This window comes from Pinus tabuliformis, chromosome 7 (genome assembly GCF_031772625.1).
Source record: "Pinus tabuliformis cultivar Carrire ecotype Pingquan chromosome 7, CPIR1, whole genome shotgun sequence".
Classification (NCBI taxonomy): domain Eukaryota; kingdom Viridiplantae; phylum Streptophyta; class Pinopsida; order Pinales; family Pinaceae; genus Pinus; species Pinus tabuliformis.
In genome coordinates this window covers 698,677,799-698,704,319 of record NC_142293.1, presented here as the reverse complement: position 1 = coordinate 698,704,319, position 26,521 = coordinate 698,677,799, and the positions used below count along the sequence as shown (strand labels likewise).

Below are 26,521 nucleotides of genomic sequence, written 5' to 3'. Positions count from 1 at the left end.
CTCTGCTACTGACCTGTTGTATAGTGATCCATCACCTGTATGAGTTGCCATCAAGGACAACACTTTAGCCATAATGCCAACAATCTCCCCCTTTGGACTTGATGGAAAAGCTTACTTGTGAATTGTCATCTAATCCCTTTGAACTATCCTACATCCATGTATTCTGTCATATCTGATATCTCTTCTGTGGATTCATCTGAATGTATACAAGTGAGATGATCTTCTATGAGAGGGTTTCCATCAAGTACAACACATGCATCATAATGCCAATAGAAGAGAGAGCAGCAGGTGAATACTCAATTAAAAGAGGAGCTTAGGAAGCTTGAGCATATAATGGATGTTCAATTGAGGTCAGAGAAGCTCAAAGGAGTTGAAATACAACAAAACAAATTTGCTGGAGAAGAACAAGTTCCTTGTGAACTTGAAGATGGAGAAATGATATCCAAAACATCAGTTGAGGCTATTGAGCCTTATGCTTTTGAAATTAACAATTTGTGTATGTTTGCAGATGTAATACATGATGTTGGACGATCTTTGGGTATTGTCAAAGAAGAGGAAAAGGAGATACAGAATTTGAATTCTGTTTTAAAGAAGAAAGATGAGACAGTTAGGTCTCATGAGGAAGCTTATACATAGTTGGGGGAGAATATTTCTTTTCAGCATACTGCTAAAGTTGTAAACAGAGGGAGTTTGGCTTATATGGGTAGCCAAAAGCAAGCAGAAGAGAAGGAAGATGTCAAGAATACAAATTTAACACTTGAAGAAGCTAACAGAGAGATTTTATTGTTAGAAAGTCTGTTAAGAGAGTCTAAGTCAAGCCATGAATTAAGACCTTAGGTAAATTATTTAAGTTTTAGTAATTTTGATGAAGAAATGAGTTTTTTTGAAGAATGCATAGGTAGAGATGTGAATGAGGAAGATTCAGTCAGCCCAGAAGGACAGATGAAAGTGTCATGTAACAGTGACAAGGAGAAGAATAGAAATGTACATGAGGATGGGTCAAATATGTCTCATGCTAAAGAAGAATCAGTCTTAGAACTAAAGGATACTGCACTAACTACCAGGATTAGTCAAGGAACTGAAGGACAACTATGGAATGTTGTCAAATAAAAGGAGGAGTTTTATGCTGGAATTGATAAGCGGCATAGTGATGAGGTGTTTGAAAGGAATCAGGTAGAAAGTGAATTTTTGAACTATTTGCTGGAAGCATCTAAGCATGAGAAAGGGATTACAGACATTGACAGAAGAATGTCTCAAGTTTTGACTGAGACAAAAGCAGATATTAGTTTGCTAAACTATGTTATGTTAACTAATATACAAAGTAATGTGAGTGAATATGTTACTATAGTAAGGGAATTGGAGAGCAGTTTACATTTTGAAAGTAAATTTGTAGATATGAAGCAGCAAGTGGAAATTGCAGAAGAAGAAGTTCACTATTGTGAACTAGAGCGAGGAGACATCCTTGGAACGAATGATGTGCAGGAGATACTAAGTGTCAGTCTCATGAATTCTTTTGAAAATTCAAATCAGCAAACTGATATGCTGATAGAGGAGGAGAAAACAGAGCAACATATTGATGTGTTTCCAAAGGAAGAAGAGGCACTGAGGCCTTATGTTTTCTATTTTAATAATTATTTTGTGAGTGCAGGTATAGTTGCAGATGTTGGAGGAAATTTGGCACAAATGAGCAGCCAAATAAAAATGAAAGAAGAAGATTCTATGGAAGAATTTAATCCATGGAACAGAGAGGTTCAATTGCTGGAGAGAATGTTGGAAAGTCATGATTCGATGCAGAAAGAGATAATCATGAAAGAGGGTAAGGATGTAAGGGCGGCAGTAAGGAACCAACAACTACATGGTGGAAGTAACCAACAGCAATTTGAAGAATTAGTGGATAGCAGCAACAACCTAAAACAAAGAGAAGGAGGTAACAGTGAATGGAAGAATATGGACCAGCCCAAAGATATGCTAGAGATGGAGATTGAAGAGTTATGGCAGTTAATGATGAAGCAATCCATATGGAGGATGTTGATAGTAGTAGGAAGAATAATCAATCATAACTTGAAACTGATTGACAAGGAGAGGAAGATGAAATAGAAGACAGGTGACATACAACAACAGCAAAGGTACAAAGCATTCAGAAAACAACAACAAAAAAGTTTGGGACCCTGGAGGTTTTCTATTTAACTTATGAAGGCACATGATCAAGAGATCATGAATGTTTTCAACTTTGGGACTCTGATGCAGGAGCATTGGCTCTCAAAGATCGAGCTCGAAGTATGTAGTTGGACCTAAAGGTCTAGACGCTAGCCAAGAAGGGGCCATTGTAAAATTTCATGCAAAACAATCTTTATTTCTTACCAAGCGTAGATAGGGAATCTATTTAGTGGTTCATTTAAAATTAAGGTTGGCTCAACCATTACTAGTTTTAAATTAGGCAAGCATATCAAGTTAGGATTAGTTAGGAACTAGTTTGAAGAAACTGTTGAGCAACTGAAAAGTAACTAAGGAACAGTTCCTCAACTGTAAAGAAACTGCTAATGATGTATTGAAAAGAAAAAAAGAGAAAGGTTGGAGAGGTTAGCCAAGCGAAGCCAGGCCAACCAAAGTGAGAGTGTGAGTGTGACCCTACGGGCAAGAGAGGAGTATGAGGGCTGACTGAATGTAAATCAAGCCGAAGTCAATTGTATCTGTGCATTATTAATAAAATGAGTAGTTGAATTACTATGACTGTGTATTTCCTTTTATGTGCTGAGTGATCCATAGAAGGACATTGATGATATTCTGTGCGAGTCTAACAGGTGTATGTTTAGGTTAAATAAGAGTACAGATAGGGCCGAGGAATATAGATTGTTCTAGAGGAACAATGAGACGAATTGGGCCGAGGCAGAGTCCAAGCGGAACGTAGAGGAGAGGACGAGACAGAGGAACATGGAGAGTCGCACAACAGAACTCTGAAACCATGGAAACCTGAAGAAATGGCGTAAAACTTAAGCGCAGCAGAAGAGCGAATAAATGAAGTATCAGCAAATCGTAGCCGTTGGATCTTTATGATCAATGACCAGGATTGAATCGCATTAGCGAAACCCTTTATGCGATATTAGAATCGGGCCTTTGAATGATTGCAATCGCAATGATGCGATGGAACATGGATCGTCGGATCGGAAGTCAGATTGACGGTCCAGGAGTTATAAATAATCGGAAATCGGGGAGGTCAAGAGCTAGTGGATGGTGGAACGTTGAAGTGCCGATATGCGATTAAGCGATATCGCCGATCGGAGATCGGGATCGTAGAGTGTAGAGGTCGGAGGAATAGCGCAAAGGAGAGCAGACCCAATGGAGTTATAGTGGCGTTTATATAATATTTGAGATTCGACTATATAGGTACGGAGCGGGTTTTCCCATGTATTCGATGTAATTTCATTAAAGTGTTGTGTGGGTCTTTTAAGGCTTAAGCATGTATTAATGCTTCTGATAGATGCATATCGGAGGGGAAGGAGTGTTGAGGCACATACGTAATGTGACCGTGGAAGAGCAATTCCCGATTGCGATAAAGGTAACCTCGGTATCTGTGCAGAGGCCGTACCAAGGCGGAAAAGATGTGTGTTGCGTATATTTTCCTTTGTAAATGGTTTTATAAGGAAAATAGTGCCAATGGAAGGTTTCATGTGATAAATGTTAGAAAACCAATGTTTAAAGGGAAAAGATTATATATATGTGGTTAGGTGTAACAAAGGTTAGTAGAGGTTTAAAGTCTCGATGGAAGGTTTAAGCGGGGTGATTGAGTTCCAATATAAAGGAACTAATTAATGGGGTCTTAACCATTGATGGTTGAAGATTTGACTCCTTGGTGAGTTAAATTCCTAGGACAAATGTGATTATGCATGTATATGCATACTATGGGTAAAGCAGGGGCAACCATGCATCATTTAACATATATGTAATGTCAACTAAGCATAATAACATATACATTAAATTCAAACACATGAATTGAAGGAAATTTAAAAATGAAAGACAATTTCAAGACATAAACATACATAAAGTTTAAAGAGGATTTAAAAATGTACCAGTAGCAAGTGAAGATGGTGCATTATCTGTAACATGATCGTCAATAGAGATAGAAACATTGTCTTTGATACTCTGACTGGTGTCGGAGCCAGGTTCTAGGAGTGGAACGCACACTTCGGTTAGGCTACGTGATTTATCACGGGATCGACAATGCATAGCAGATCCCCCCACATTCTAATGGTTAGCAGTTGGGGGGCGTATAGGAGAGGAATCCACATACTACATAAAATACATATAATACATATAAAGTATTGAGTTCCATGTAAACAAAATTGAAAGAAGTGATAAAATCTAACTTCACACTTTTTCCCATTTCTAAATAATGCATTTTATTCATACAACATAAATATGTAAATATATGTGAAAATTTGAAATAAATGTATTTTCAAAACTAATAAAATTTCATGCCAACTAAATACTCCATAAGACTGTAAGTCCTTATAATGTTTGACTTTGACACATGACATGTATTAGGTGCAAAAACATGAAAAGACAATATTACAATGTTTCTAGTATGTGTACTACATAATGAAACAATGATGCATTGTTGGAACTTATATATATATATATATATATATATATATATATATATATATATATATATATATATATATATATATATATATATATATGCTATGTTAAATGTTATATAGAACTATAATTATGTTATAGTTATAGTTATATTAAATGTTATAGATGTGCTACATGCTATCCTATGTTACATATGTTATAGTTATAAGTTTATATTATACATTTATAGTTATCTATAGTCATGTTACATAATTATTTATTGCGCCATGAGGTGCTCTGAGCTCAGTATGGTAGAGATGTTGTAATGTAATGTTTGACATTTTGACTAAGTCAAATTACATAAATATAAAAATAAAATAAAATTGAATAAAAGATTAATGTAATGTAAACTAAATATCTTAACTTGTCAACAAATAAAAAAATAAACAGAAAACTAAAAATAACCTTATAAAAATAAAATAAAAATAGCCTATGGTATTGACCCATGGTAGTTATGTGGAATGTAGCCTATTTAAAGGGGGAAATTAAACCAGCGTAAATCCATCTTAACTCGGGATCTACCAAGGTCCGAGAGGGATCAAATTTCTTGATATGCAAGCCTCTTTTAGAGTGAAAAGATATTTGATGCCTCTGGATGCCTCTTGATGCTTGGTAGATATAGAGATAAGATGGATCTAGGTTGGTAGTTATGAATATTAAGAAAATATTATCATATAACATTAGATTAAAATCTGTTTAAAAATTAAAAATAAATTAAATAAAATTATAATTACACCAAAGGTGTTCTATAAGGCTGCGTTAGCCCACTGACCTTCGTCATCTATTGAAAACCACTTAGGAGTTGCCAAGTTTTTGCACTCAGAACATGAAGTCTTAGGTGCATCTGTTTGAACGATGTTATAAACTCGTAAATTTCCATTGTTATCGACCCTTCGGCCTTTGGAAGCAGTGGAAGGAAAGGATCACGAACCTAGTGTAGTGGGAGCGGATCTGACCCTCACAATGCATAGGAACTTTTGGTTGTAGTGGAGAGTTATGATATTTGAATTAGATGGTATGTCAGTTAATTTTCATGCATTTTCAAATACTGAACTAGCAGTGGACAAAAGCTTAAATTCCCATGTGTTAGTGGTAATGGTTGCTCTAAATCAGAAGGGTTGTCAAGAATAGGAACAATGGTAGCTTTGGAGTTGTTGTGGCTAGACAAACATCTGAAGTTGAAATGCATACTGCAGTGGTTGGAGGTAAAATTTTATGGGTGCTCTAAGTTGGAAGAGCTGCCAAGTATGTAATTACTATTATATTTAGAGGGGTTGTGGGCAAGTTTTTGTATGCAGTTAAAGAGTAAGGGGTGGTTTGGCCCAAAAGAGATAATAATCAAAGATATGGAGATTGAACTTACATATTTATTAACACACTTAATATATAATTGTTGATACCTAATCTTTGGGATTAGGTAAGTCCATGTAAATATTGTAAACTGAAAAATAAGGAGATTTGGAAGACGAAGATACATTGGGAGATGAAACCCAATAGTCTCCCTCTCCATGTATATATTCATGTTCCATTTTAATAAAAAATACAATTCAATTCATGGAGTTACTCATGCCCTCACATGGTATTAGAGCCAACTCCCAAAATTAGCTTTTATGCCATTGTAACTCCCTTCTACCATTTTTGCAGTCTGCAAAATTCCTGCCATCCTCGGCCTTGGAGTGATTCTCGTTCCTTGGTCTTGCTATTAATAACAATCTCTACATTTAAAATTGAGTGCAACATATGTGTGTAATAGTTCTTTGGTTGGCAAACTCCTCGGGACATCGTGTGCAATGGTTGTGTGTTGATCATAGAAATGGATGGACGTGTACAAAAATGAAAGTAGATTTATGTTTTAATTGAAGACTGTGAAGGCTGTGGGTTGTGTATGGATGTTTTTTATGATTTTTGAAAAGAGAAGAAATCGTAGCGCCACTGCCAAAAATTCCACTGGTGCACTCCCAACTCTTTGATTATTCATTTTCTTTCATTCGAACTATAATGCATTAGAACATGTTGGATTTTATGTGTTGTTTCTCGCCATGGGATTGTGCATAAGTTGGCCTATGCATTGATTTTTTTTATTTTTTTTAGTCAATATTTTGTGCGGAAGATCGAATGACTCTTCCTTTGTGAATCAACTCTGCTACAGTGAGATGCGTTGACCATTCTGTGGATTCCCTACCATGAAATTTCAGATGGTGCATATGCATATCAGTGGTGTGTATGTATGGTTGTACTTTTGTGTTCTCATACACGTTAAATACCATTTAATTTTTATATGCATTGAATGTCATTTCATATGGCGAATTGATTTTTTTTACGGCACATGCATTGGTTTCAATATATAATACATATGCAATTTACGGATACCATAAAGGGAGCACCATATGAAGTATGCAGTGATTATATGATGGTATATATATTGTAAAGGGGCATAATATGAATATGATGGTAGATAGCTTATAAGATCATAACCCATTATTTTATTTTAAAAAGGGGCACATGAATATGTATGGAGTGATATGAGTATGTATGGTAAGTGATATCGCACGTCGTATATTATGAGTAGTAAGTGATATATTATATAGTGGTGTGACTATCTATATGTACAGTAAAGTGTGAAGTTATTTTTCGAAAGCAGATATTTTTTTTTTAGAATGCATTCACTCATATCTATTGTGGGAGTAGTTTTCATTGGCAAGGAGAACTATCCTGAGTGGTCCCAGAAGATAAAAAATAGCTTCATTTTCAATGAGTTGTGGAAAGGAGTTTGTGAAGGTGTAGGAGACAATGCACCTAAAAATCCCACTTCAGCCAAGGAGCTTTCCATTTGGGAAAACAAAAACGGCAAGGCCTATGCCTTGATTGCAGCATCAGTAAATGAATATGTGAGTCACCATATTTCTCCGTTTTCAAATTCCTTTTAAGCCCTAAAGAAGTTGAAGGAATTGTATGACTCACACTCTAAAATTGAAGTTGTTCAATTGATGATTAAGTTGTTCAATTTCAGTTGAAAAATGATGACCCTATTTCCTTAGCGTTAGAAGTAAGATCTATTATGCATGACATAAAAACCACTGGTGTCGAAACATATATTCCTCTGATAGCTTATGTCAAGGCACTATATCCAACCTATTCACATTATCTCTAGTTGCTCAAAGCAAGCGGAAACCTTAAGGAGATTACCTTTGACTCCCTTGAGAAGAAGTTTGTTGAAAGAGAGAAGGCTTTTGGGAAGAAAACAACTCCTCAGTCTTCTGAATAAGTTGTGTGCCTTGCATAGAAGGAGAAGGATCATGCACAATATTCTTCTATAGGAAGAGGTGGTTGAAGAGGAAGAGGAAGGAGGAATTTTAGAGGCAGTTGGGGCAGCCAGTACCAAGGAGAAAATTTTGATCTTCATTGCATATGATGTAATAGAGATGGACATGATACTTCCACTTGTAAGCTGCCTCGGGACCGAATTGAGTAGGAAAGGAATGAAGGGAGAGGTAAAAAAACTAAAAAATGGAAAGGGAAAGCACCTGAGTCTGTTCATTATGTTGTGCCACATTTCAACAATGGCGTAACTAAAGAATTATTCAATGCTTCACTTGCTTCATGGAAATATGATTGGTTGCTTGATTTAGGAGCAACTTGCCACATGAATTTCAGGAGAGATTTCTTTGAAGAATTCACTGACAATGTTGATGGAGTAGTATACTTTGCAAACAAGTCAAAACTCAAGCCATCAGGGCTTGGCACCATTAGGCTCAAATTGCCTAGTCTTCCAGACTTTCTTCTTTATGATGTTCTATACCTCCCAAAGCTTAGGGGAAACTTGTTGTCTTTGGTTCACATCCACTAGAAAGGGCACTCCATTCACATATTTGATGGAAAGGTTGAGGTTAGAAAAGAATTAGGTCAATCACTTTTCATGACTGGGATAGAAGTAGAAAGACTTCTGAAGCTGCAAAGAACCTATGCCCATGCATAGAACTTCTCATACAATTCTCACTATGATGAAGGTACATTTCCATCAGGTCTTTTATGGCATGCTATATTTGGACAATTGAACTACGACATCCTCTATTTATTGAAGAAAAATGGTGTTTCTAGTTTACCTACAATTCTTAGGAAACTTAAGCAATGTGATGCTTGTATCTTAGGAAATCATATCAAATAGTCTTTTCATGATTCTCCTTCTAGAGCACATAGAAAACTTGAATTCATTCATTCTAATTTATGCGAAGCGATGCATGTTCCTTCTGAAAATGGTAATAAATATATTATGACATTTATTGATGACTACCCCAGAATGTGTTGGGTTTATTTATTGAAGAACAAATATGAAGGTTTTAAAACATTTAAGAACTTTCATGCATGGATTGAAAATGATTCAAATCTCATATTGACTCTATTTGCACTGATAATGGAAAAGAATACACTTCAAATGAATTTGAAAACTATCTTCATCGACATGGGATCAAACGTCAAACAACCGTGCCTTATAATCCCCAACAGAATGGGGTATCTAAAAGAATGAACATGACAATCTTAAATATGGTACATTCCATGATGTTTTTCAAGAATGTTAAACTGATGTTTTGGGTTGATGCACTTATATGTGTTTTGTATATAAAGAATAGGTGTCCATCTGATCCAGGTTCGAGTGTGACAAAGGACCCTTCCAAGACCTTTTATTGTCCTAATGTGTTATAAAATTGCATTTTTAAAGAACATAAATGAATACATGTGCATGTTGTAAATAAGAGGAACATGACAAGGATTAGCACATGAAAACATAAGCCATTGATAACGGAGTTCGTCCAGGAGGGACTACGTCTCCAGGTCCCGGTGTCAAGATGGTGTAGGCCGCTGCATTAAGTGTTGTCAATAGTGGTGATGTACATAAGAGGTGATGTCGCTATCATACAAGGAAAATGCCCTCATGCAGGAGTGGCTCCAAGAGATGTTCCTCTATAGGAACTCTCAGTCAGAAAGGACTCCTATCAATATGACATAAACTCATGCATGATGATCATCCCGCCAACATGGCATAAAAGGGATCTCAATGCAAACATGCATGACGACAACATGAGTATCCCATCAACATACAACAAAGGGATCTCAAAACATAACATGACGAATCATGACAACAAGTACATCACATAGACGATTCCGCGTCACATCAAGTAGGAATCATGAAAACAAGTAATAAACAAGATCCCTCATCAACATCAAACAGGGATCTGTGCAGCACAATGCATAGCAAAAGAAGTACATGAACACACTGCATATACCTCACAACCAAGGGCCATCTGAAGAAGCGGATGTCAAACTGCTGAAGTTGTTCATGCCATCGATCTCACGGCATCAATCGCATGGAAATGGCTGCTCGCACATGAATGTTGACTCCTGCATTCCTATTAGAAAAGTGGCCAAAACATAGAATGAAAAATTGGAAAATCTGAACGCACCATCAGATTTGTGGCGTCGAATAGTGCAAAATCGATTGTCAAATTTCTGCATTCTGAGAAAATGAAAATCTGGGGCTTAAGGAATCTTTTAGATTCCCCCTAGATTCCTCAAAGATTCCCTCCTCCGGGTCCTCTACAAATCGGATGCTCAGATCGAAATTATGACTACGCCATTAGGATTTTGTGGCTAAGAAGTGTAAGATTGACAAAAAGTTTGTCCAATTTGGACACTGCAAAAATTTCACCCGCTTGAGAATCATGGTTCCACTTGCAATAAATTAATTAAAAAAATCGCCTCAATTTCCATGCCCGCTCCTACTCCTCCATGCTGCTGGGCACACTAACAAAATGGGTATATATATAAAATTTCGGGCAGATGCATCAAGAAATTTGTTTGGCATTGTGGTTAAAATTCCCAAATTTAAATGAGGAGGTCGGGTGGTCAAACCTCGACCCCTCCATGGGCGACAATTTCCCCTGGAATCTGGTCGGATTCTGTCCGCCGGAAAAAGTCCAAATTGTGTCTCCCTTAACCTACCTAGTCAGCAAAAGTCAACCAAACTTTGACTACTTCTAACTTCCTCATCCAGACTCGGATTGACGAACCGTTCACACCACCATGATCACGACAACAAGATCTTTAACATGAACCTGGTTTGAACATAATCCAAACACTTTGGTTTTTGACCCTTCCTGAGTCCTCCTGGACTTCTACATGTGTCTGGAGCCACCTGGATCACCATCCAGTGTTATAAACAACAAGACTCCCTATGAAATGTGGTATCGCCATATTCCTTCGGTGAGGCATCTAAGGGTTTTTGGTTCCACCTGTTATTCCTTGATACCTAAGGAATAGAGAAACAAACTCGATGCAAGGATTCACAAGTGTATCTTCTTGGTGTACTCAAATACCTCCAAAGCATATCGTCTCTATGATGAAGCCAATAAGAAGTTTATAATATCTAGAGATGTGACCTTTCTTGAATCTTCCAAGGTTGACAATGTTGTTGAGTGGAAACTTGATCACTTGAATAGATTCAGACATGAAAAATCTTTTCAAGAGGTTGATAATGAGATTCCACATCTTTAAGGAGGGATTCCTATATTGGATCAATCTATGGAATATTCTTCTAAAGCACTCTCTCCCCCACATGAAGCTCCAGCCACTAATCTTAATGACACTTTGAGTGATTTGATTGGCACAATTGGGAGACTAAGTCTTGATTCAGCCCCAACTCTGTCAACTAAGCAGCCTGGGCCATCTCAAAAGGTCCTACAAAATGGCTAACAAAGACATTTGAAAGAGTTCATCTTGATGAGGTTGGAAAGATAAGAACAAGAAGCTCAACCGAACAGAATGGAGGTGATGTAGACACTCCTGATTCACCGGTTGATATGGATGTTTCTTATGATTGTGAACTGAATTTTTCTATAGATTTCAAACTAACTTCCTTCAAATATGCCGCTTCTCATGATGAATGGAAAGAAGTGATGCAAAATTAATATGATTCTTTGAATAATAATGACATATCAAAGCTGGTTGATCCTCCATTGGGAACCAAACCAATAGGCTACAAGTGGGTTCTCAAGAAAAAATATAAAGAAGATGGCTCACTTGACAAGCAAAAAGTCAGGCTTGTGGAAAAAGGCTTTTCATAGAAGGAAGGGGTCGAATATGAGGATACTTTTTCCCCCAAAGAAAAATGGGCTACCATCAGAATGGTTGGAAAGTCCATCAAATGGATGTAAAAATTGCTTTCTTGAATGGGTATATGAAAGAGAACTTTTTTATTTACCAACCAGAAAGGTTTGTTGTGATGGGTCAGGGACACAAAGTATGAGAGCTTGTAAAATCCTTGTATGGCCTCAAGCAAGCACTGCGAGCATGGTACGAGAAGTTAACTGAACATCTTTTGAAACTCAACTTCAAACATTATGATCTTGATGATGCAACTTTGTCTGTCAAGAAAGTTGGAAAAATAATTGTATATCTGGTGGTGTATGTAGATGATCTTTTTATGACATGGAACAATGACATATACATTTCATCCATAAAGAAGGAATTGAGAAAAGGTTTTGAAATGAAAGTTTTGTGCTACGTTCACTAGTATCTTGGTATTGAAGTAACTCAACATCCAAATTTTATATTCCTCTCTCACAAGAAGTACATTGAAGATATGTTGAATAGGTTTGGCATGGTTCAATGCAATCCTTTGACTACTCCAATGGAACAAAACTTAAAGCTCACATCTAATGAAGGAAAAGAATTTGAGGATGCAATGAAGTATAGACAACTCGTAGGAATTATCAACTACGTGACTACTACCAGACTAGACATTTCATTTGTTGTTGGAATCCTCTCCAGGTTTATGGAAAAGCCTTGTGAGGGTCATTGGTCTACTGCAAAAAGAGTTCTAAAGTACTTGAAGGGAGCTCAAAACTTTGGACTTAAGTATACACACGTGGGTGACTTCAGCTTGGTTGATACTCTGATTCAGACATCGATGGAGATAAAGAAACTGGGGTATCTACTCCAGGTTATGTTATGAGTCTTGGATCAAGAGTTGTCTCCTAGAGGTCACAAAAACAATCAGTTCTAGCAGATTCCACAACTGAGGCAGAATATGTGGCAGCAGCTGAATCAACAAAATAAATTGTGTGGCTCAGGAAAATTATAGAATATTTGCAGGAGAAACAAGTGCATTCAACTCCTCTCTTGATTGATAAAAATTATGAATAAAGTTGACCAAGAACCCAAAGTCCTATGATCGAACTATGCACATCAATATAAAATACCATCTAAACCGACATCATGTTGAGGCCAAGACAATCCACCTATGCCATTGTTCCACAAATGAGCATATTGCAGATATCTTCACCAAAGCGCCTGGAAGAGAAAAGTTTTAAATATTTAGAATGATGCTTGGACTCACCAACATCCCTTCATATTAAGGGGGAGACGTTGACACCTAATATTTTGGATTAGGTAAATACATGTAAATATTGTAAATAGACAAATAAAGAGAACTAGAAGACGAAGAGACATTGAGAGATGAAACCCAATAATCTCTCTCTCCATGTATATATTCATGTTCCATTTTAATGAAAAATATAATTCAATTTGTGGAGTTACTCCTGGCCTGACAATAACTTTGAAAAATATGTTGTAGAAGTTGAGGAGATAATTAACCTAGTAAAGGGGCTATTATTGAGTGCTTTTTGGCTATAGTTGTACCAACAATAGCCATCTTCTAGATGATTGATATAGATTTTGGTCATGAAAGTAAATATAGGCTTGCAGTTTCATTTATGACCATTTTCCTAGGTTTGCTCATGTATAAATATGATTAATATTAGGATACATTATAGGGCCTTCAACCACATAAAATCCCACAAATCACCTTGCATAATTTTCAGATTAACGTGTGCTAATGAAGGAAAATTACAAGCAAATGAACTAAGTCTTTCCCGCTTGGCTTTTCGTTCTATAGCCTTGCTTGCCATATTGGTTCTAATAAGCTTGGTCTATGTACTGATATCTTCGGAGGACAGTTCAGTTTTTGATGGCCCTAATTTGATCCCCACGCTCGGTGCTTCATGGCCTTCGCTTTTTGATGGCCCTAATATGATCCATGCACTCGATGCTTCATGGTTTTCATTAGACGAAGAAGATATTGATGTGTTGGGAGTGCCCAGGGCATTGAAATTTTTTCCTGAGCTGACTCCAATGACAGTGAAAGTTTGGCCTGAGCGGCCTCCAATGTGGGATTCTTCTTTCAAAATTAGAAAGAGAAGCAACAAAATGGGGGAACCTCACAAAAAAAATGACACATGCGATAGCGTTATTGACATGTGTAATCCATGCATGCCTTATTTTATTTGTAATTTGATTACATGTAATACTCTCAATGAAATTATAAAGTAATCTACATATTATTGAACATTGTTTAATTTAAATAAACACAAATTTCCACTGAAACTATCTACCACCATGTGTTTATCATGTCATAACCTCCATTATGCATAAATGTTGCAATTTACACCCTTCTTCCCTAGTTTAAGTTTCTCTTTGATTGCAAGATACTATATAGAAATCCATCGAATTGTTTGCAAAGATAAGTCTTCCAAGGAGTTGTCACCCCATGTAGTGCTTGAAGAATGTAGTTACATGAAGGAAACGGGGTTTGTGTGACACACTCTAACCACTACATCCTTCCATGACACATTCTGGCATGGAATTTCCAAGGTTTGATTTTAAAGGATTTGAATGAGTCATGCGGTGCAGTATGCAAGATACGATTTGACCCAATTAAAAACCTTATGGGCGTGTTCCTTAAGAAAGATAATATGCATCAGATGTGTCGTTTATAGATACTAATAATATCCATATCTTTGTTTTTTTATCTAAACCTCTATAATGCATTGTTATCGAATTTTGAATACTACAATAATACATGTTTGCCCATAGATGCATTCAATAAATCTCTATAATGCAATGTTATCTAAATTTTGGATTTTACAATGAAGAGGCATAATTTAATTTAGCCCATTCCACTCACGAACCCATTACAACTACACCAGACTCTCAATTTACTCTGGCATTATAGTTCTAGGAATTATAATCCCATCATTTTTTCTTGTTCCATGGATTAGAGAGATGAGTAGCCAGGTTCTCCAATGGTCCTATTCTAGGGTTTTATGAAGCTTGAACATAGAATCTAACGAATGTCAATAGTGCAAGATGACCTAAAATCATCTAGGACACATATGACCTAAAAGCATGTACGGCACATATGTTAGTGATGAGAATTATTTTTCATATTAGTGGCCACATAAGTGTGTTATGTCAAAGAAAGTCTCACATGGTCTTCACCGTCAAGATTACTCCAATCCTAGAACAAATACATGCTTAGAAATCTTGCAAACCATCGAAATAAGAAACGTATTTTACAATTTCTATAAGGTAATAAGCTAGTGACCAAGGTAGATTTTGGTCATTGTATCAAGGTTAAATTCCTCGAAATTGATGTGCATACATTCTGTGTACCTCTCCTGTCCATTAATGTTGGAATTTGTGACTCCAAGAGCCTTTCATTGTCTATGTGAAGCTGGATTGTGCTAATGAATTGTCAGAGAGCACCATCAATGAATACACTTGGAATATGGAGTTACAATAGCTGGGTTATGCTAATGAATTGTCAGAGATAAACATCAGTGAATACACAATATAGAGTTATAATAATTTCAATTTGGATGATAGCTTGTATGAAATTCTACATTATGTTTGAAAATCTAGTGTATTCATGAGCGCATTTTGTTTGGGTCATAACGGTAAACAATACAGACAAGATATAATACAAACAAAAGTCAGGAGTATGATTGCCACATTTTCCACGAGTGGTTTGTCGAATAGTCATTCATGTTGATCCCTTGTGTGGTGACTGGTCTTTTTATATAGATATTCAGTAGTGGGTGATAGCTCGTATGTAATTAAACAGTATGCCTGCAATCCAAATTAATAGATTACGTCTTGTCATCTAAGTGGAGTAGATTAGAGGAGGGCCACGCAAGCTTAAATACCAAATCAATCAGTGGAAGTGCAATAAGCAAGGAGTTTTGCAGGGTTTTAAATAACAGAGAAATTTGAAGGAGATTATTAGATGTTTTTCTTTTGTACTCAGTAATTGTGTTTTCTCTGCAGTCACTCTAAAGTGGATGCAAAGACAAGTATTAAATTTTTTACCCTCATCCCACCACTTCCACTTGGTATTCTAAGCCACATGCATTAAGCAACACACACCTTGTTGTCATCTCCAAAGATAATTGTCCTACAATCTATAGATAGATAAAATTACAGATACTCAATAATATATTCTATTAACGTTGAATGAGGAAATTACACACATATTTATACAATCAATAGTCTTAAGATAGGAATCAATAGTCTTAAGATAGGAATGCTATCTTAGACGTACAGTAGTGTGGTTGAGAGATTCTCTCAACCACACACTAAACTAGGAGAAACTATATTCTAGCTTATTCCTATTATGTAGGAACAAACTCCTCAAATAGAAAATTACAACCATAGACAAGTAGGAATTAATTATTTCCAACTCCCCCCCTTAATGACTACTTGTCATGATAGTCAAATCCACCACCATCAGGCGAATTGCATGTACAAAACCTCCAAAAACACAATCTGCCGCCCTCGGATAGATCCACAACTTCTCTGATCCCGCGGATCCCCTTGAAGGTGAATTGGCGCGATCCTTAATGAAAAACCCGCGCCCATTGGCACGATTAATGGCCTAACAGACGCGCCAGTTGGCCTTCCTGGCGCTGCTGTCAGCGTGAAAAACGCGCCAATCCCCTTCTACTCAGAAAAAATCATCTAAGTCCGAGCCAGGTGTTCTGCAGTCCACCTGCTCAATTGAGCACAAAGCTCTCGTGTACACATAGCCACAAAGGCAAGCAGAGAAAGATTCGCTCAACTTGTCAAACAACGCATTGACATCCACAAAGGCACCTCAAGCTACATAGGCGATTCAGCCACAAAGGCAAGCTAGCTACAAAGGCACTTCAGTCACAAAGACTATATAGATGGTTTCTGGCTCACCACCAACCATCACTTTACAATGACAAAAGATGGTTTCAGGCTGACCGTAAACCATTACAAAGTGGTTTTAAGATCACCACGAACTTTCAGATGCCCTAAAAAATCTTACATCTGATTCCACATTTTGGAGTTTCTGGGTACATACAATGACTATTACAATAACATACTAGCGAGTCTATTCCACAAGCCATACTAACTCAAACAAAAATCTACTTTGTTGTCCACCATAACTGTTGTTGCTGCTGATTTACCTCATCTATTCATTGTTCACATCTTGGGCATCCTTGTCTGCTTAAATAACTTCTTGGAACTCCATGCTTATCCTGTCATTCGTTAGGGTTGCAAATTCTAACAAAATAACTTTGCCTACATTGAGTTAGCTAGGCTCAATAAGGCTCAATAATATTTAAACATGATTCCAAGAAAATACAACATAAACTCTTCAAATTTAATTTCTCTATCTCTGCCCAAAGATGATTATTTCCGAAACATAACAGCAACTATTTTTCACCAACGATACCTGTGAGGGGTCTACTGATAAAGAAAACGGATTGACGACCTTTCACCTGGACTCAATGCAGTGCACTCAAACACTGATGATCCAGACATAGGCACACAGCCATACGAAGAGAACACAATTTTCCCTTCAAAATAATAATCCAGGACTCCATGGTCTAGTCCTCCATCGCATTCAAGGTCAATCTGGATTCCCGGATCTCTCCGATCCCTATTCCTGCAAATTTTGTCAGATGAGGAAGAAACTCTGACTGCCACGACCGGCAATTTCAGTCTTCTTACAAACTGTTGGTCGGCCTCCAATTTTTTTTTCCAAATTAATGCCAACGCTCCTTCCTCCTTCCTACCTGTGCAGGCCTTAAAAGATTTCCCAACGAGATCTTCTGACTGAGTCCGAATCTTGAAAGGCTCATACGTGCATTCACGATTGCTCACGTCTGAGTATTATAGTAACCAGTTCAAACCCTAAATGGGCCAGGTCACGCTGTTGAATTAAAGAAAGCAATAAATGAAGGTTGATCTGATGGAGACTTCGTGAGTGCCTCACGGTACATAACAATTATGAATTCACAGAAATAAAGAATGATTTTGAGATTATCCCTCCCCAGCTGTAACGCTGAGCGCAGAAAACTACGATTTGGACTCATACCGAGTCGATCATGATATTTGAAGATTGAGGTAATATTTGTAGGCGACCATTGAGGCAACGTCCTCATCCCATTAGCATTCTTTATCAGTGAATTGACACATGTAACCTGCATTCTTTCATTCAACGAACTCGCGCATGTTCTTCAGCCAGGCCACGTCTGCACAGAACTAATAGCAAACCGAACCTCTGGAGTTCGATCCGCAAACAACGGCCTTCACTGAACAAATCAGCCTCAGCAAGCAATCGGCCTCCTTAGACTCGATCCCTGGCCATAGAAGCGCAAGACTTCACCAAACTCTGCACCAGTCGTTCTAAGTCGAGTTGCCACTAGGCCAGTGCAGATCCAAAATTTGTTCTACAGAGCCTCCAAAAAACTGCGAATAGAGCCTTCGCATGATCACATAGCCTCTCTCACATGCACCAGTGACATGCACATTTCCAACCATCTCAGTTTCTCCCGCCTGGGAATGCTCTGTAGTTGCAGCTGTGACTACCTTGGCTTGGTCATCAACATCAGACAACACAGATTGTGCATGCCTCTTGATTATTTGTCACAGCACAGCATTCAGGTACAGGAGGAGACTTCTTCAACATATATTCATGAACCTCGTCAATTAATCTTTGACGATCTGCATTTCCAAACTTCGGTGGGTGCGTACGGGACTTGGTGGCAAGTGCAATCCTTTCTTCCTTAAAGTAATCAAGAGATCCAACTGCTCCTTCTGGTTTTGTTGGCATGAATGCAATAAGTGCTACCAACGCAGCTCGAACGCTCCATGATGGTTGTCAATGCTCAGGGTGATAATTTGATATGCTCAAGCATATCTTTGTCTGAGTTTCAAATCTGCCATTGGGCGTCAATAACATAAAGGAAGGGAGCTTCAAAGGGTAATCTGGAGGCAACTGGATTCGACCATGATAAATCCCGCCTTCAAATTCCGTATCCCGAGGTCCTCTAATGGCAAACTGCCACTCGAATATATTATCCTCCAATGGAAGGCTCATATAGTCATCGCTGGGATTGTTCTGCATTTCCTTCACCTCCTGCAGGATCCTCTTCACAGCAGGATTCTTCATATTGAATTTCTCTTCCGCCATTTCGAATTACCCGATCTGAATACACTCAACGACACAAATCAGCCGATTTCAGAGACAATTGTAACCTGGAACTATTAATTCTTCAGCGGCCGGGGGAGTCGATCTCCTGACTTGTGAAGGAGTGCAGGTTTCAATGTCTCTTTTCGTCTATGCTGACTTGCACTCTACAACAACAGATCGATCAAGGATTTCTCCACCCACAGTTTTCTGCTAGCAATATTTGAGAAACCTTCATAGGCTTCCTGATCGAGTCGGCTTCCACTCTTCACTTTTGGTTCACAGCGCATAGAAAAGCAAATCGTATCTCTTTCTACGTCTCGCAGGTCGGTCCATAATTCTCCAACTGAAGCAGACCGCACCGGTGAACCTCTGGAGTTCGAGGCCTCTTGATCACTAGTGAATCGCCACAACTATTGCTTCCCTAGCTAATGGACAGCGGACGATGGACAAACAAATATTCACAAAACTTTTATTCTCTTCAGCCCAGGAGCAGCGAAGCCCAGGAGCAGCCAAGCCCACGAGGGGCTAGGCCCTCAGGCTCCGATACCAAGATAAAATTACAGATACTCAATAATATATTATATTAACGTTGAATGAGGAAATTACACACATATTTATACAATCAATAGTCTTAAGATAGGAATGCTATCTTAGACGTACAGTAGTGTGGTTGAGAGATTCTCTCAACCACACACTAAACTAGGAGAAACTGTATTCTAGCTTATTCCTATTATGTAGGAACAAACTTCTCAAATAGAAAATTACAACCATAGACAAGTAGGAATTAATTATTTCCAACTTAGATAACGTCAAATGCATTCACACACAAAGGAAATATAAACTATAAGAAGAAAAAGTGCATTCAAAGAATAAACAAACAAAAAAAACTAAAAATAAAAGAACTCAATTCACTTTTATAAATTTGTTGTTCTTCAACTTAGAACCTATGCTTCCAATAATGGCATTCTAAACCAAGGTATACAACAAGCACCTTGGAGCTCACTTATTATTATATTTACAATAAATATTTATCACATAAAAAACATTAACCTTATTAGTGCAATAGATTTACCCATATTATTAACTTAATACTGACCATTGCAATTTATAAAATTGAACTTTAAAAAATAAATATATTTTTTATATTATTTAAAAACTGTTTTTCAAATATTTGATTTTACACTAACTTAAAATTAATTATGGTTAAAAAAACTATTTATCAAATATTTGATTGTAAAATATAAATGTGAAACAGCACTCATATCATAAATAAATTACTGTCATATCAAAAATAAAGTAGTGATAAAGTATGAGTCATATAAAGTAGTGATATGAAACAAAGCTGTGACAACTTTATCCCAACTACTACACCCAACTTGACATATATCAAAAATAAAGTAGTGATAAAGTACTGAGTCATATAAAGTAGTGATATGAAACAAAGCTGTGACAACTTTATCCCAACTACTACACCCAACTTGACATAGATCGCAAACTCAGGTCAAACTTGATTAGGGCGAGACAAACCGAACACAAAAATGACCACTAATATGTGGCTTCAAAGGGGCAAAGTGCCTACCAGCACGTACAGTGGCATTTTGCAGGTGTAAATCTTGTTTTCATTACCCCACGCCTCTCTGAACCTTCTCAATACGGTTTCATTCAGAAGATCGACGCCCTTCTCTCTCGCTGTGACCACCGTAGCGGAAGATTTGTACGATAGCAAGAATTTTTCCAACGACAGTTCTCTCTCCATCTCCATTACCAAAGGATTACCTTCGCTGCCCTGTCCATTTTCTAGCACTGGCTCGAAGGGTAACGGCAGCTTCATGTATCCATCTTTTACTATATCTATATCCATCTTTGGTTGCCGGTAAGGTATAGTCGACTCCAGGAATTCCGCACAAACTGCATCCACAGCGGGGCTGACGCTGAGATTCGCATAAGTCCACACAGCAATCACACCCCCTGGTTTGCGCAGGAGGCGTTTAACTTGAGAGTAAAAGGTGTCGAGGTTGAACCAGTGGACTGCCGTGGCCACCGTCACCAGATCCACCGATCCCTCCTCCCCCACAATCGAAAAGAGCTCTTCATCCGTCATGACGGGCGGAGTGACAGCATACGTCACTTTCGGATGCCTCCGCGCCAAATCCAACTGCTCCTTGCTTCTGTCTGTGGCAATCACGCGATCGTAGTGCTCTGCAATCTACGCTCTCATCATTTCATTAAATCTAGGCGGCAATGATCACATAATTTCGTGTGAAACTTGACAATTACTAGAAATGAAAAAAGAAAGCAAGAGAGTGAAATGAAATGAAAGAAGAGGGTAAGAAAGGTTACAGAAACAGAAGCTTGGCCATTGCCTGCACCCACGTCCCAAGCCAGTTGGTGATTGGCAGTTAGAGATGCCAACATGGAAAACAACGATGCAGGATAACCAGGCCTGCTCTCTGAGTACTGCTTTGCTTGTTTATCAAATGGCCCCGCCATTTCTCCTCTGTATTTTCGCGCAGTCCGCTTCCGGGTTTCTCGCTCATGCCCACACACGATTTATAGAAAGTGCGCACGATTTAAGCACATTTGTAGTACATGTGGTAATGTGCCTTATCTTCTTCCTTGGAATTTTATTTTTATTTTTATTTTTATTTTTTTTAATGGTTTAAAATGAATTTTTAAATATATAAATCAATTAGATTTTTAAATATATAAATGAATTTAATTTTTAAATAAAAAATTTAATTCAAAAAAATTTATACAAAATTTCAAATAAATTTATTAAAAAAAAGTTTGCAAACTTAATTTTTTCCATTTAAACAAATTTCCATAAAATTTTAAATAAATTTCATCTAAAATATATATATTTAGAAAATATCTTCAAAATTTAAAATAAATAAACAACGAAACAATAATTTTTCACTATAAATTTAACAACTAACTAAATTATGATAAATTTATTGTAGTAAATAAAAAAAACAACACAATAATTCAATATATAACGTGCAATGAAAATAATGATAGTATATTGAAGAATGCTAGAGTGTGAAAGTCCAAAGCTTCATGTACGAGTTCCTGTAAATGTTTGTGTATTGATCACATAGAAGAGACGAGCAAGCTTCACGTCTGAAGCCCCTACAACAAAATTGGTATCAAAGTCAGTGACGTCTCGTTCATTTCAGTTAGTACTCAAAATCTATGAGTCTCTAAAATGGATAATTCTAGAAGATCAGTGTCTTTCAGAGAGCTTGAAGTTGAAGAACAAGCTGAAGAAAACCCATTAAGAGATACGTTTTCTTCATAATCTAAAAAGGTTATAAATTCTTCAAAACTCGAATATTTTGAAAGTCAACCTGCACCTAAGTGGTGTGTGCCCAGTATCTCCTTGTCAAAAGTATATGCTGACTTATCTATGTTCCATCTTAAAGCTGTAACTAGAATATCTATCAAAGAAAGTATTAGTCAAATACAAGAGAACTCAGATTCTGTACAAACACTTTCTTTTCTTGACACTAAGAAACTTCAAGTTGAAGCCAAAATATTGGGAACCAAATATTTGCATCTCGGGTGCATAAGGGTAGGGATCAATCCCTTAGTCCATAGAGGACTGAATACTTTTGTTCTTGTCACGGTTAGAGATCTGACACATAACAAGTATTCAAATTCATTGATAGGAGGAATGGTTGCTCCATTATCAAATGAACCAGTATACTTTAATTGCTACCCCAACTTTTCTATATATACATTTGATGAGCACATCAAGGATATTTTACAACTACAGATTCAAACAACAAGGTTTGATATGAAGAAAAAGAGAAATAATATTGCCATTCAAACTCGTGGTTGTTTTAGACACACAAATACCCTCTATCCTGCATCTCTCCATGCTCCCAGCAAAGAATCTAAATCTAGTGTGGTTGTTCTAACAGATACCCAGAATCAAAAGATAAAACATCAGATTATTAAATGGGAGGACCTAAGTTTCCCAGAACGTTGGGTTGTTGATAACCCAAAACCTCCAACATTACAAAATATTACTTTTGTTGATATACAAGAAGGACCATCATCTGTTGTAGTATCCTTTCCTAAAAGATCTACAATAGATCGTAGTAGAATTAATTTAGCTTGCAAAGCATCATCCATGTATATTGATCCACAAGTAGTAGATACTGCAAGTTCTTTTACACCATCTGTAAATTGCCCTCATATAGATCTATTTGAATATGCCCAGATTGTAAATTTTTCATCCCTACAAGTCATTTGCCCAAGCTGAAATCAAAAGATAAATGTCAGTAGCCTTGCTGATTCTATCATACATCAGAACCACCATCCAAGGACAAGGGTATCTCCTCCTAAAACTTCTGTCACTCCGTGTCCAAATCCTAAGTGTTCTGAAATACCTTTCCCTCATGATATTGATCATGTATTAATGATTCATGAGCTTTCATCTTTGGAAAATGAGGACCCCCGCCTCAAAGACTTGTTTAGCAAAATGCGTCCTACTGGTATGCCTCACTATGGTTTAGGGTATCTGGAACAACTTGATGAAATAATCCCTCAATCCAGATTTGATAACTTTGTGCCTTCTGATTGTAAGAAGCCGTCAAAATGAGAAATGCACAAGTTCTTTTCAATTATGGAAGGATGTAGGAAGCATACAATTAATCATCAATGATGAAAAATATGCTTAATTGGGATTTATACACTCATCATGAGGCTGAAAGTTTTGACCTTACCACTCCATACCCAGAAAAAATCAGATTATCCCATGAATGGAAAACGTACATGCAAAAGAACAATGTCTAGTTGTCTTTTTGTGAATGGAAGAGGAAGCAAGAAAATACATATGTACAAATGGCAGATGCTCAATCATCCTCAGCAAAACATTCTTTGACTGCCATAGATGGAAGTAAAATTAAAACTCCTACCACCTTCCCTCCTTACAAAGGCATTGTATTAGGAGAAGCATAGAACAGTGCTAAAGCCATTGTGCTGGTCATAAAAGATGACAGCCATTGGCATTGATGGTAGGATATAGAAAGCCAGTGAACAAAGAAACTGGAAAAATACAACACTTAAAGAGCTAGAAATGAATTGTGCAAAGTCTATTGAAGTTAAAAAAGATTTTTACAGTATACAAGTCTCTGTAAATCGTATTAACAGAACTCTGAATGATGTGAACTATTCCACTACTGTATTGAAAGGTTTTGTTAAAGAATCCTTAACAAGGATAGAAGATGTTGAAAGGAAAGTAGATATGGGAAAACAATCTACTCAGGAATCTATTGAAGAACTGTCTGAAAAATTTGATAAACTTCATATAGCCTCCAAAGACAAACTGATTCCTGTTTTTTCTCTATTCAAGAGATCTGTAAATATTCAGCATCCTGTTAGGCCTGTTGATAGATTTCCTTCTCTCTTCCCTAACGAAATGGCAGAAGAAAAATCTGAGCCAATGACTATCTCCTCACTGTTTAAAGAAGTAGAACAGCCTGAAAGCTCATAACCACATCTATTCCCTATCTATGAGCCTCTCCAAAGTCAATAAACCAGGTATCCAACACCTGATCTTAGTGGAAAATGGAAACTTCCAGAAACACATAACTTCCATCCTGAATCACACAGAGAATGGAATATTGACAATCTGAGTGTTGCTCAAATTCGACAAATGATAGATCTTATGTTTACAGAATACAAGCTCATGTGCCTAAGGGGAAAAAATGAAATAGAAGCTTGTAAATCTATTGTTTAGTGCTTTACTGGAATTTTGTTGAGATGGTGGGAAACAGAGTCATCACCAGCTATAGTGGCAAAAATGGAAAATGAAATCTTGAAAGATGAAGCGAGAGATATCATTCATAATTCTGATGGAGATCCACAAAGAAATACGATTGGGGAACTAACTTCATTCATTTTAGAACATTGGTGTGGAGGAGAACTTGAACTTGCCAATAAGCATGAGATAATTCTCATAAATATTAAATGTAATAAAATGTCTCATTATGAAGATTTTCATAGAGACTGGATTCAGAGAATATATGAGGTTAAAGATAGAAAAAATATCTTGTGGAAAAAAATCTACTTAGCAGCCTTGACTTCAAAATTTGTAAATTATGTAAGACAACAAGACGCTTTTCAACTGCCTTTTGAATCCTTTACTTGGGGAGAAATATACAGCATCATAACAAAAGTTCTGGTAAATTTATGCACTAGTATGAAAGTTAATAAATCTCTGCAGAAGATGTCAAAATTACTAGAGAGCAAATCCATCTGTAACAAGTATGGTCTCGCTATAGATGACCCCAGAGTAAAAAGAAGAAAAGCTAAAAAGAAGGCCAAGAAAGGAAGAAGACAAGAATACATAAAATATCCATAGAGGAAAAGAAAAGGGACCAAGAAAGGATACTATAGATATGTGCCAAAAACACATTACTATGAACCCAAAGATATTCATCTACAAACACATAAGAAAGATCAGTGGAATAAATTGATTTGTTGGCTCTGTGGCCAACCTGGACATACCTCCAGCCATTGTCCTTTATCAGAAGAATCTAAGAGAAACGGAGGAAAGAAATCCTTTGAAGCTGCAAAAAAGAAAAGGACAGTAAAAACAGAAGGCATGGTGCCAACCCTATGTTATAAATGTGGTTCTAAGAATCACAAATCTGAAAATTGTCCAAACATCTCATTTAGAGAACAGATACAACAACAACAACTCTGTTCAACATCTGAATCCTCTGAAAGTTCTTCTTCAAAATGCTCTGATGAAGAATTAAACATGCACATGAATGAATGTGACTGCACCGATTCAGACAACTGTTGGTGTGAATCAAGCACTGAATTAGAAATCTCATTTGATGAAGACCATGTTTCTCAGCCAAAGGAGAAGGTTCTCATGGCACAAACCATGGACAATGCAGAAACAAAGCTACTTGCCCAGATCAGAACACTGGGAGAAGGAGAAATGAAGGAGAAGTTACTAGAAACTTTTCTAAGCACAATGCACAAAAATCAGGGGAGCAGTAGCAAGCCTGCCTCTAAAACTGAACCAAAGGCATTATTCATCGATGCCTCATTTGAAAGAAATACAAGATCTTTCCAAAGAAGCCAACATAAATCTAAAGCGAGAGCCCTCACATTAGGAGAAGTCAGCCAAGAGATTCATCATCTCAAAAAAGAGATTATCTCTCTAAAAGAACAGGTATATGAGTTAGAAAAATGGAAGAAAACTGAGGATGCATATGATGAATACTACACTAACCCAAATAATGAAATATTTGAAGGAAAAAAGGATGATACTATAGGATTCACCGACATGAGAGTAATGGCTATCCATATCAGCAACATCATGTTATGTTGGATATATGTAAGAATGGTGAAATGTTTTCCCTAAGAACACTTATTGACTCTGGGGTAGGTGTCAATATTCTGAATTCAAAAATAGTACCTGCAAAGTACTGGGTAAAATCCTTTAGACAAGTGATTAGGTTTGGAAACAAAGATCTACTGTATGAAGTCCCTCAAGCCTCTATTTGCTTTAAAGGGCATTGC

At 37.1% G+C, this 26,521-nt stretch overlaps 1 protein-coding gene and 1 pseudogene across 1 annotated transcript; both read right to left on the bottom strand.

The window, feature by feature from the left end:
* Positions 1 to 17,244: 17,244 nt before the first annotated feature.
* LOC149249432 (ubiquitin-conjugating enzyme E2 32 pseudogene) lies at positions 17,245 to 19,141 on the bottom strand (annotated as a pseudogene).
* A 1,096-nt stretch (positions 19,142 to 20,237) lies between these two features.
* Positions 20,238 to 21,561, bottom strand: LOC149249431 (uncharacterized). Its single transcript, XM_089456250.1, has 2 exons — positions 21,317 to 21,561; positions 20,238 to 21,182 (listed from the first exon to the last, which is right to left on the bottom strand). Exons 1-2 carry the CDS (start codon positions 21,464 to 21,466, stop codon positions 20,535 to 20,537), a joined length of 798 nt encoding a protein of 265 aa, XP_089312376.1. The 5' UTR covers positions 21,467 to 21,561; the 3' UTR covers positions 20,238 to 20,534.
* Between the last annotated feature and the right edge of the window lie 4,960 nt (positions 21,562 to 26,521).

What these genes read in the sequence shown, in the direction of transcription:
- LOC149249431 (XM_089456250.1), bottom strand. Translation starts at nt 21,466, where the DNA reads ATGGCGGGGCCATTTGATAAACAAGCAAAGCAGTACTCAGAGAGCAGG. An exon ending in ATGGCCAAGCTTCTGTTTCT is followed by an intron (nt 21,183 to 21,316) that starts GTAACCTTTCTT and finishes ATGAGAGCGTAG; the next exon opens with ATTGCAGAGCACTACGATCG.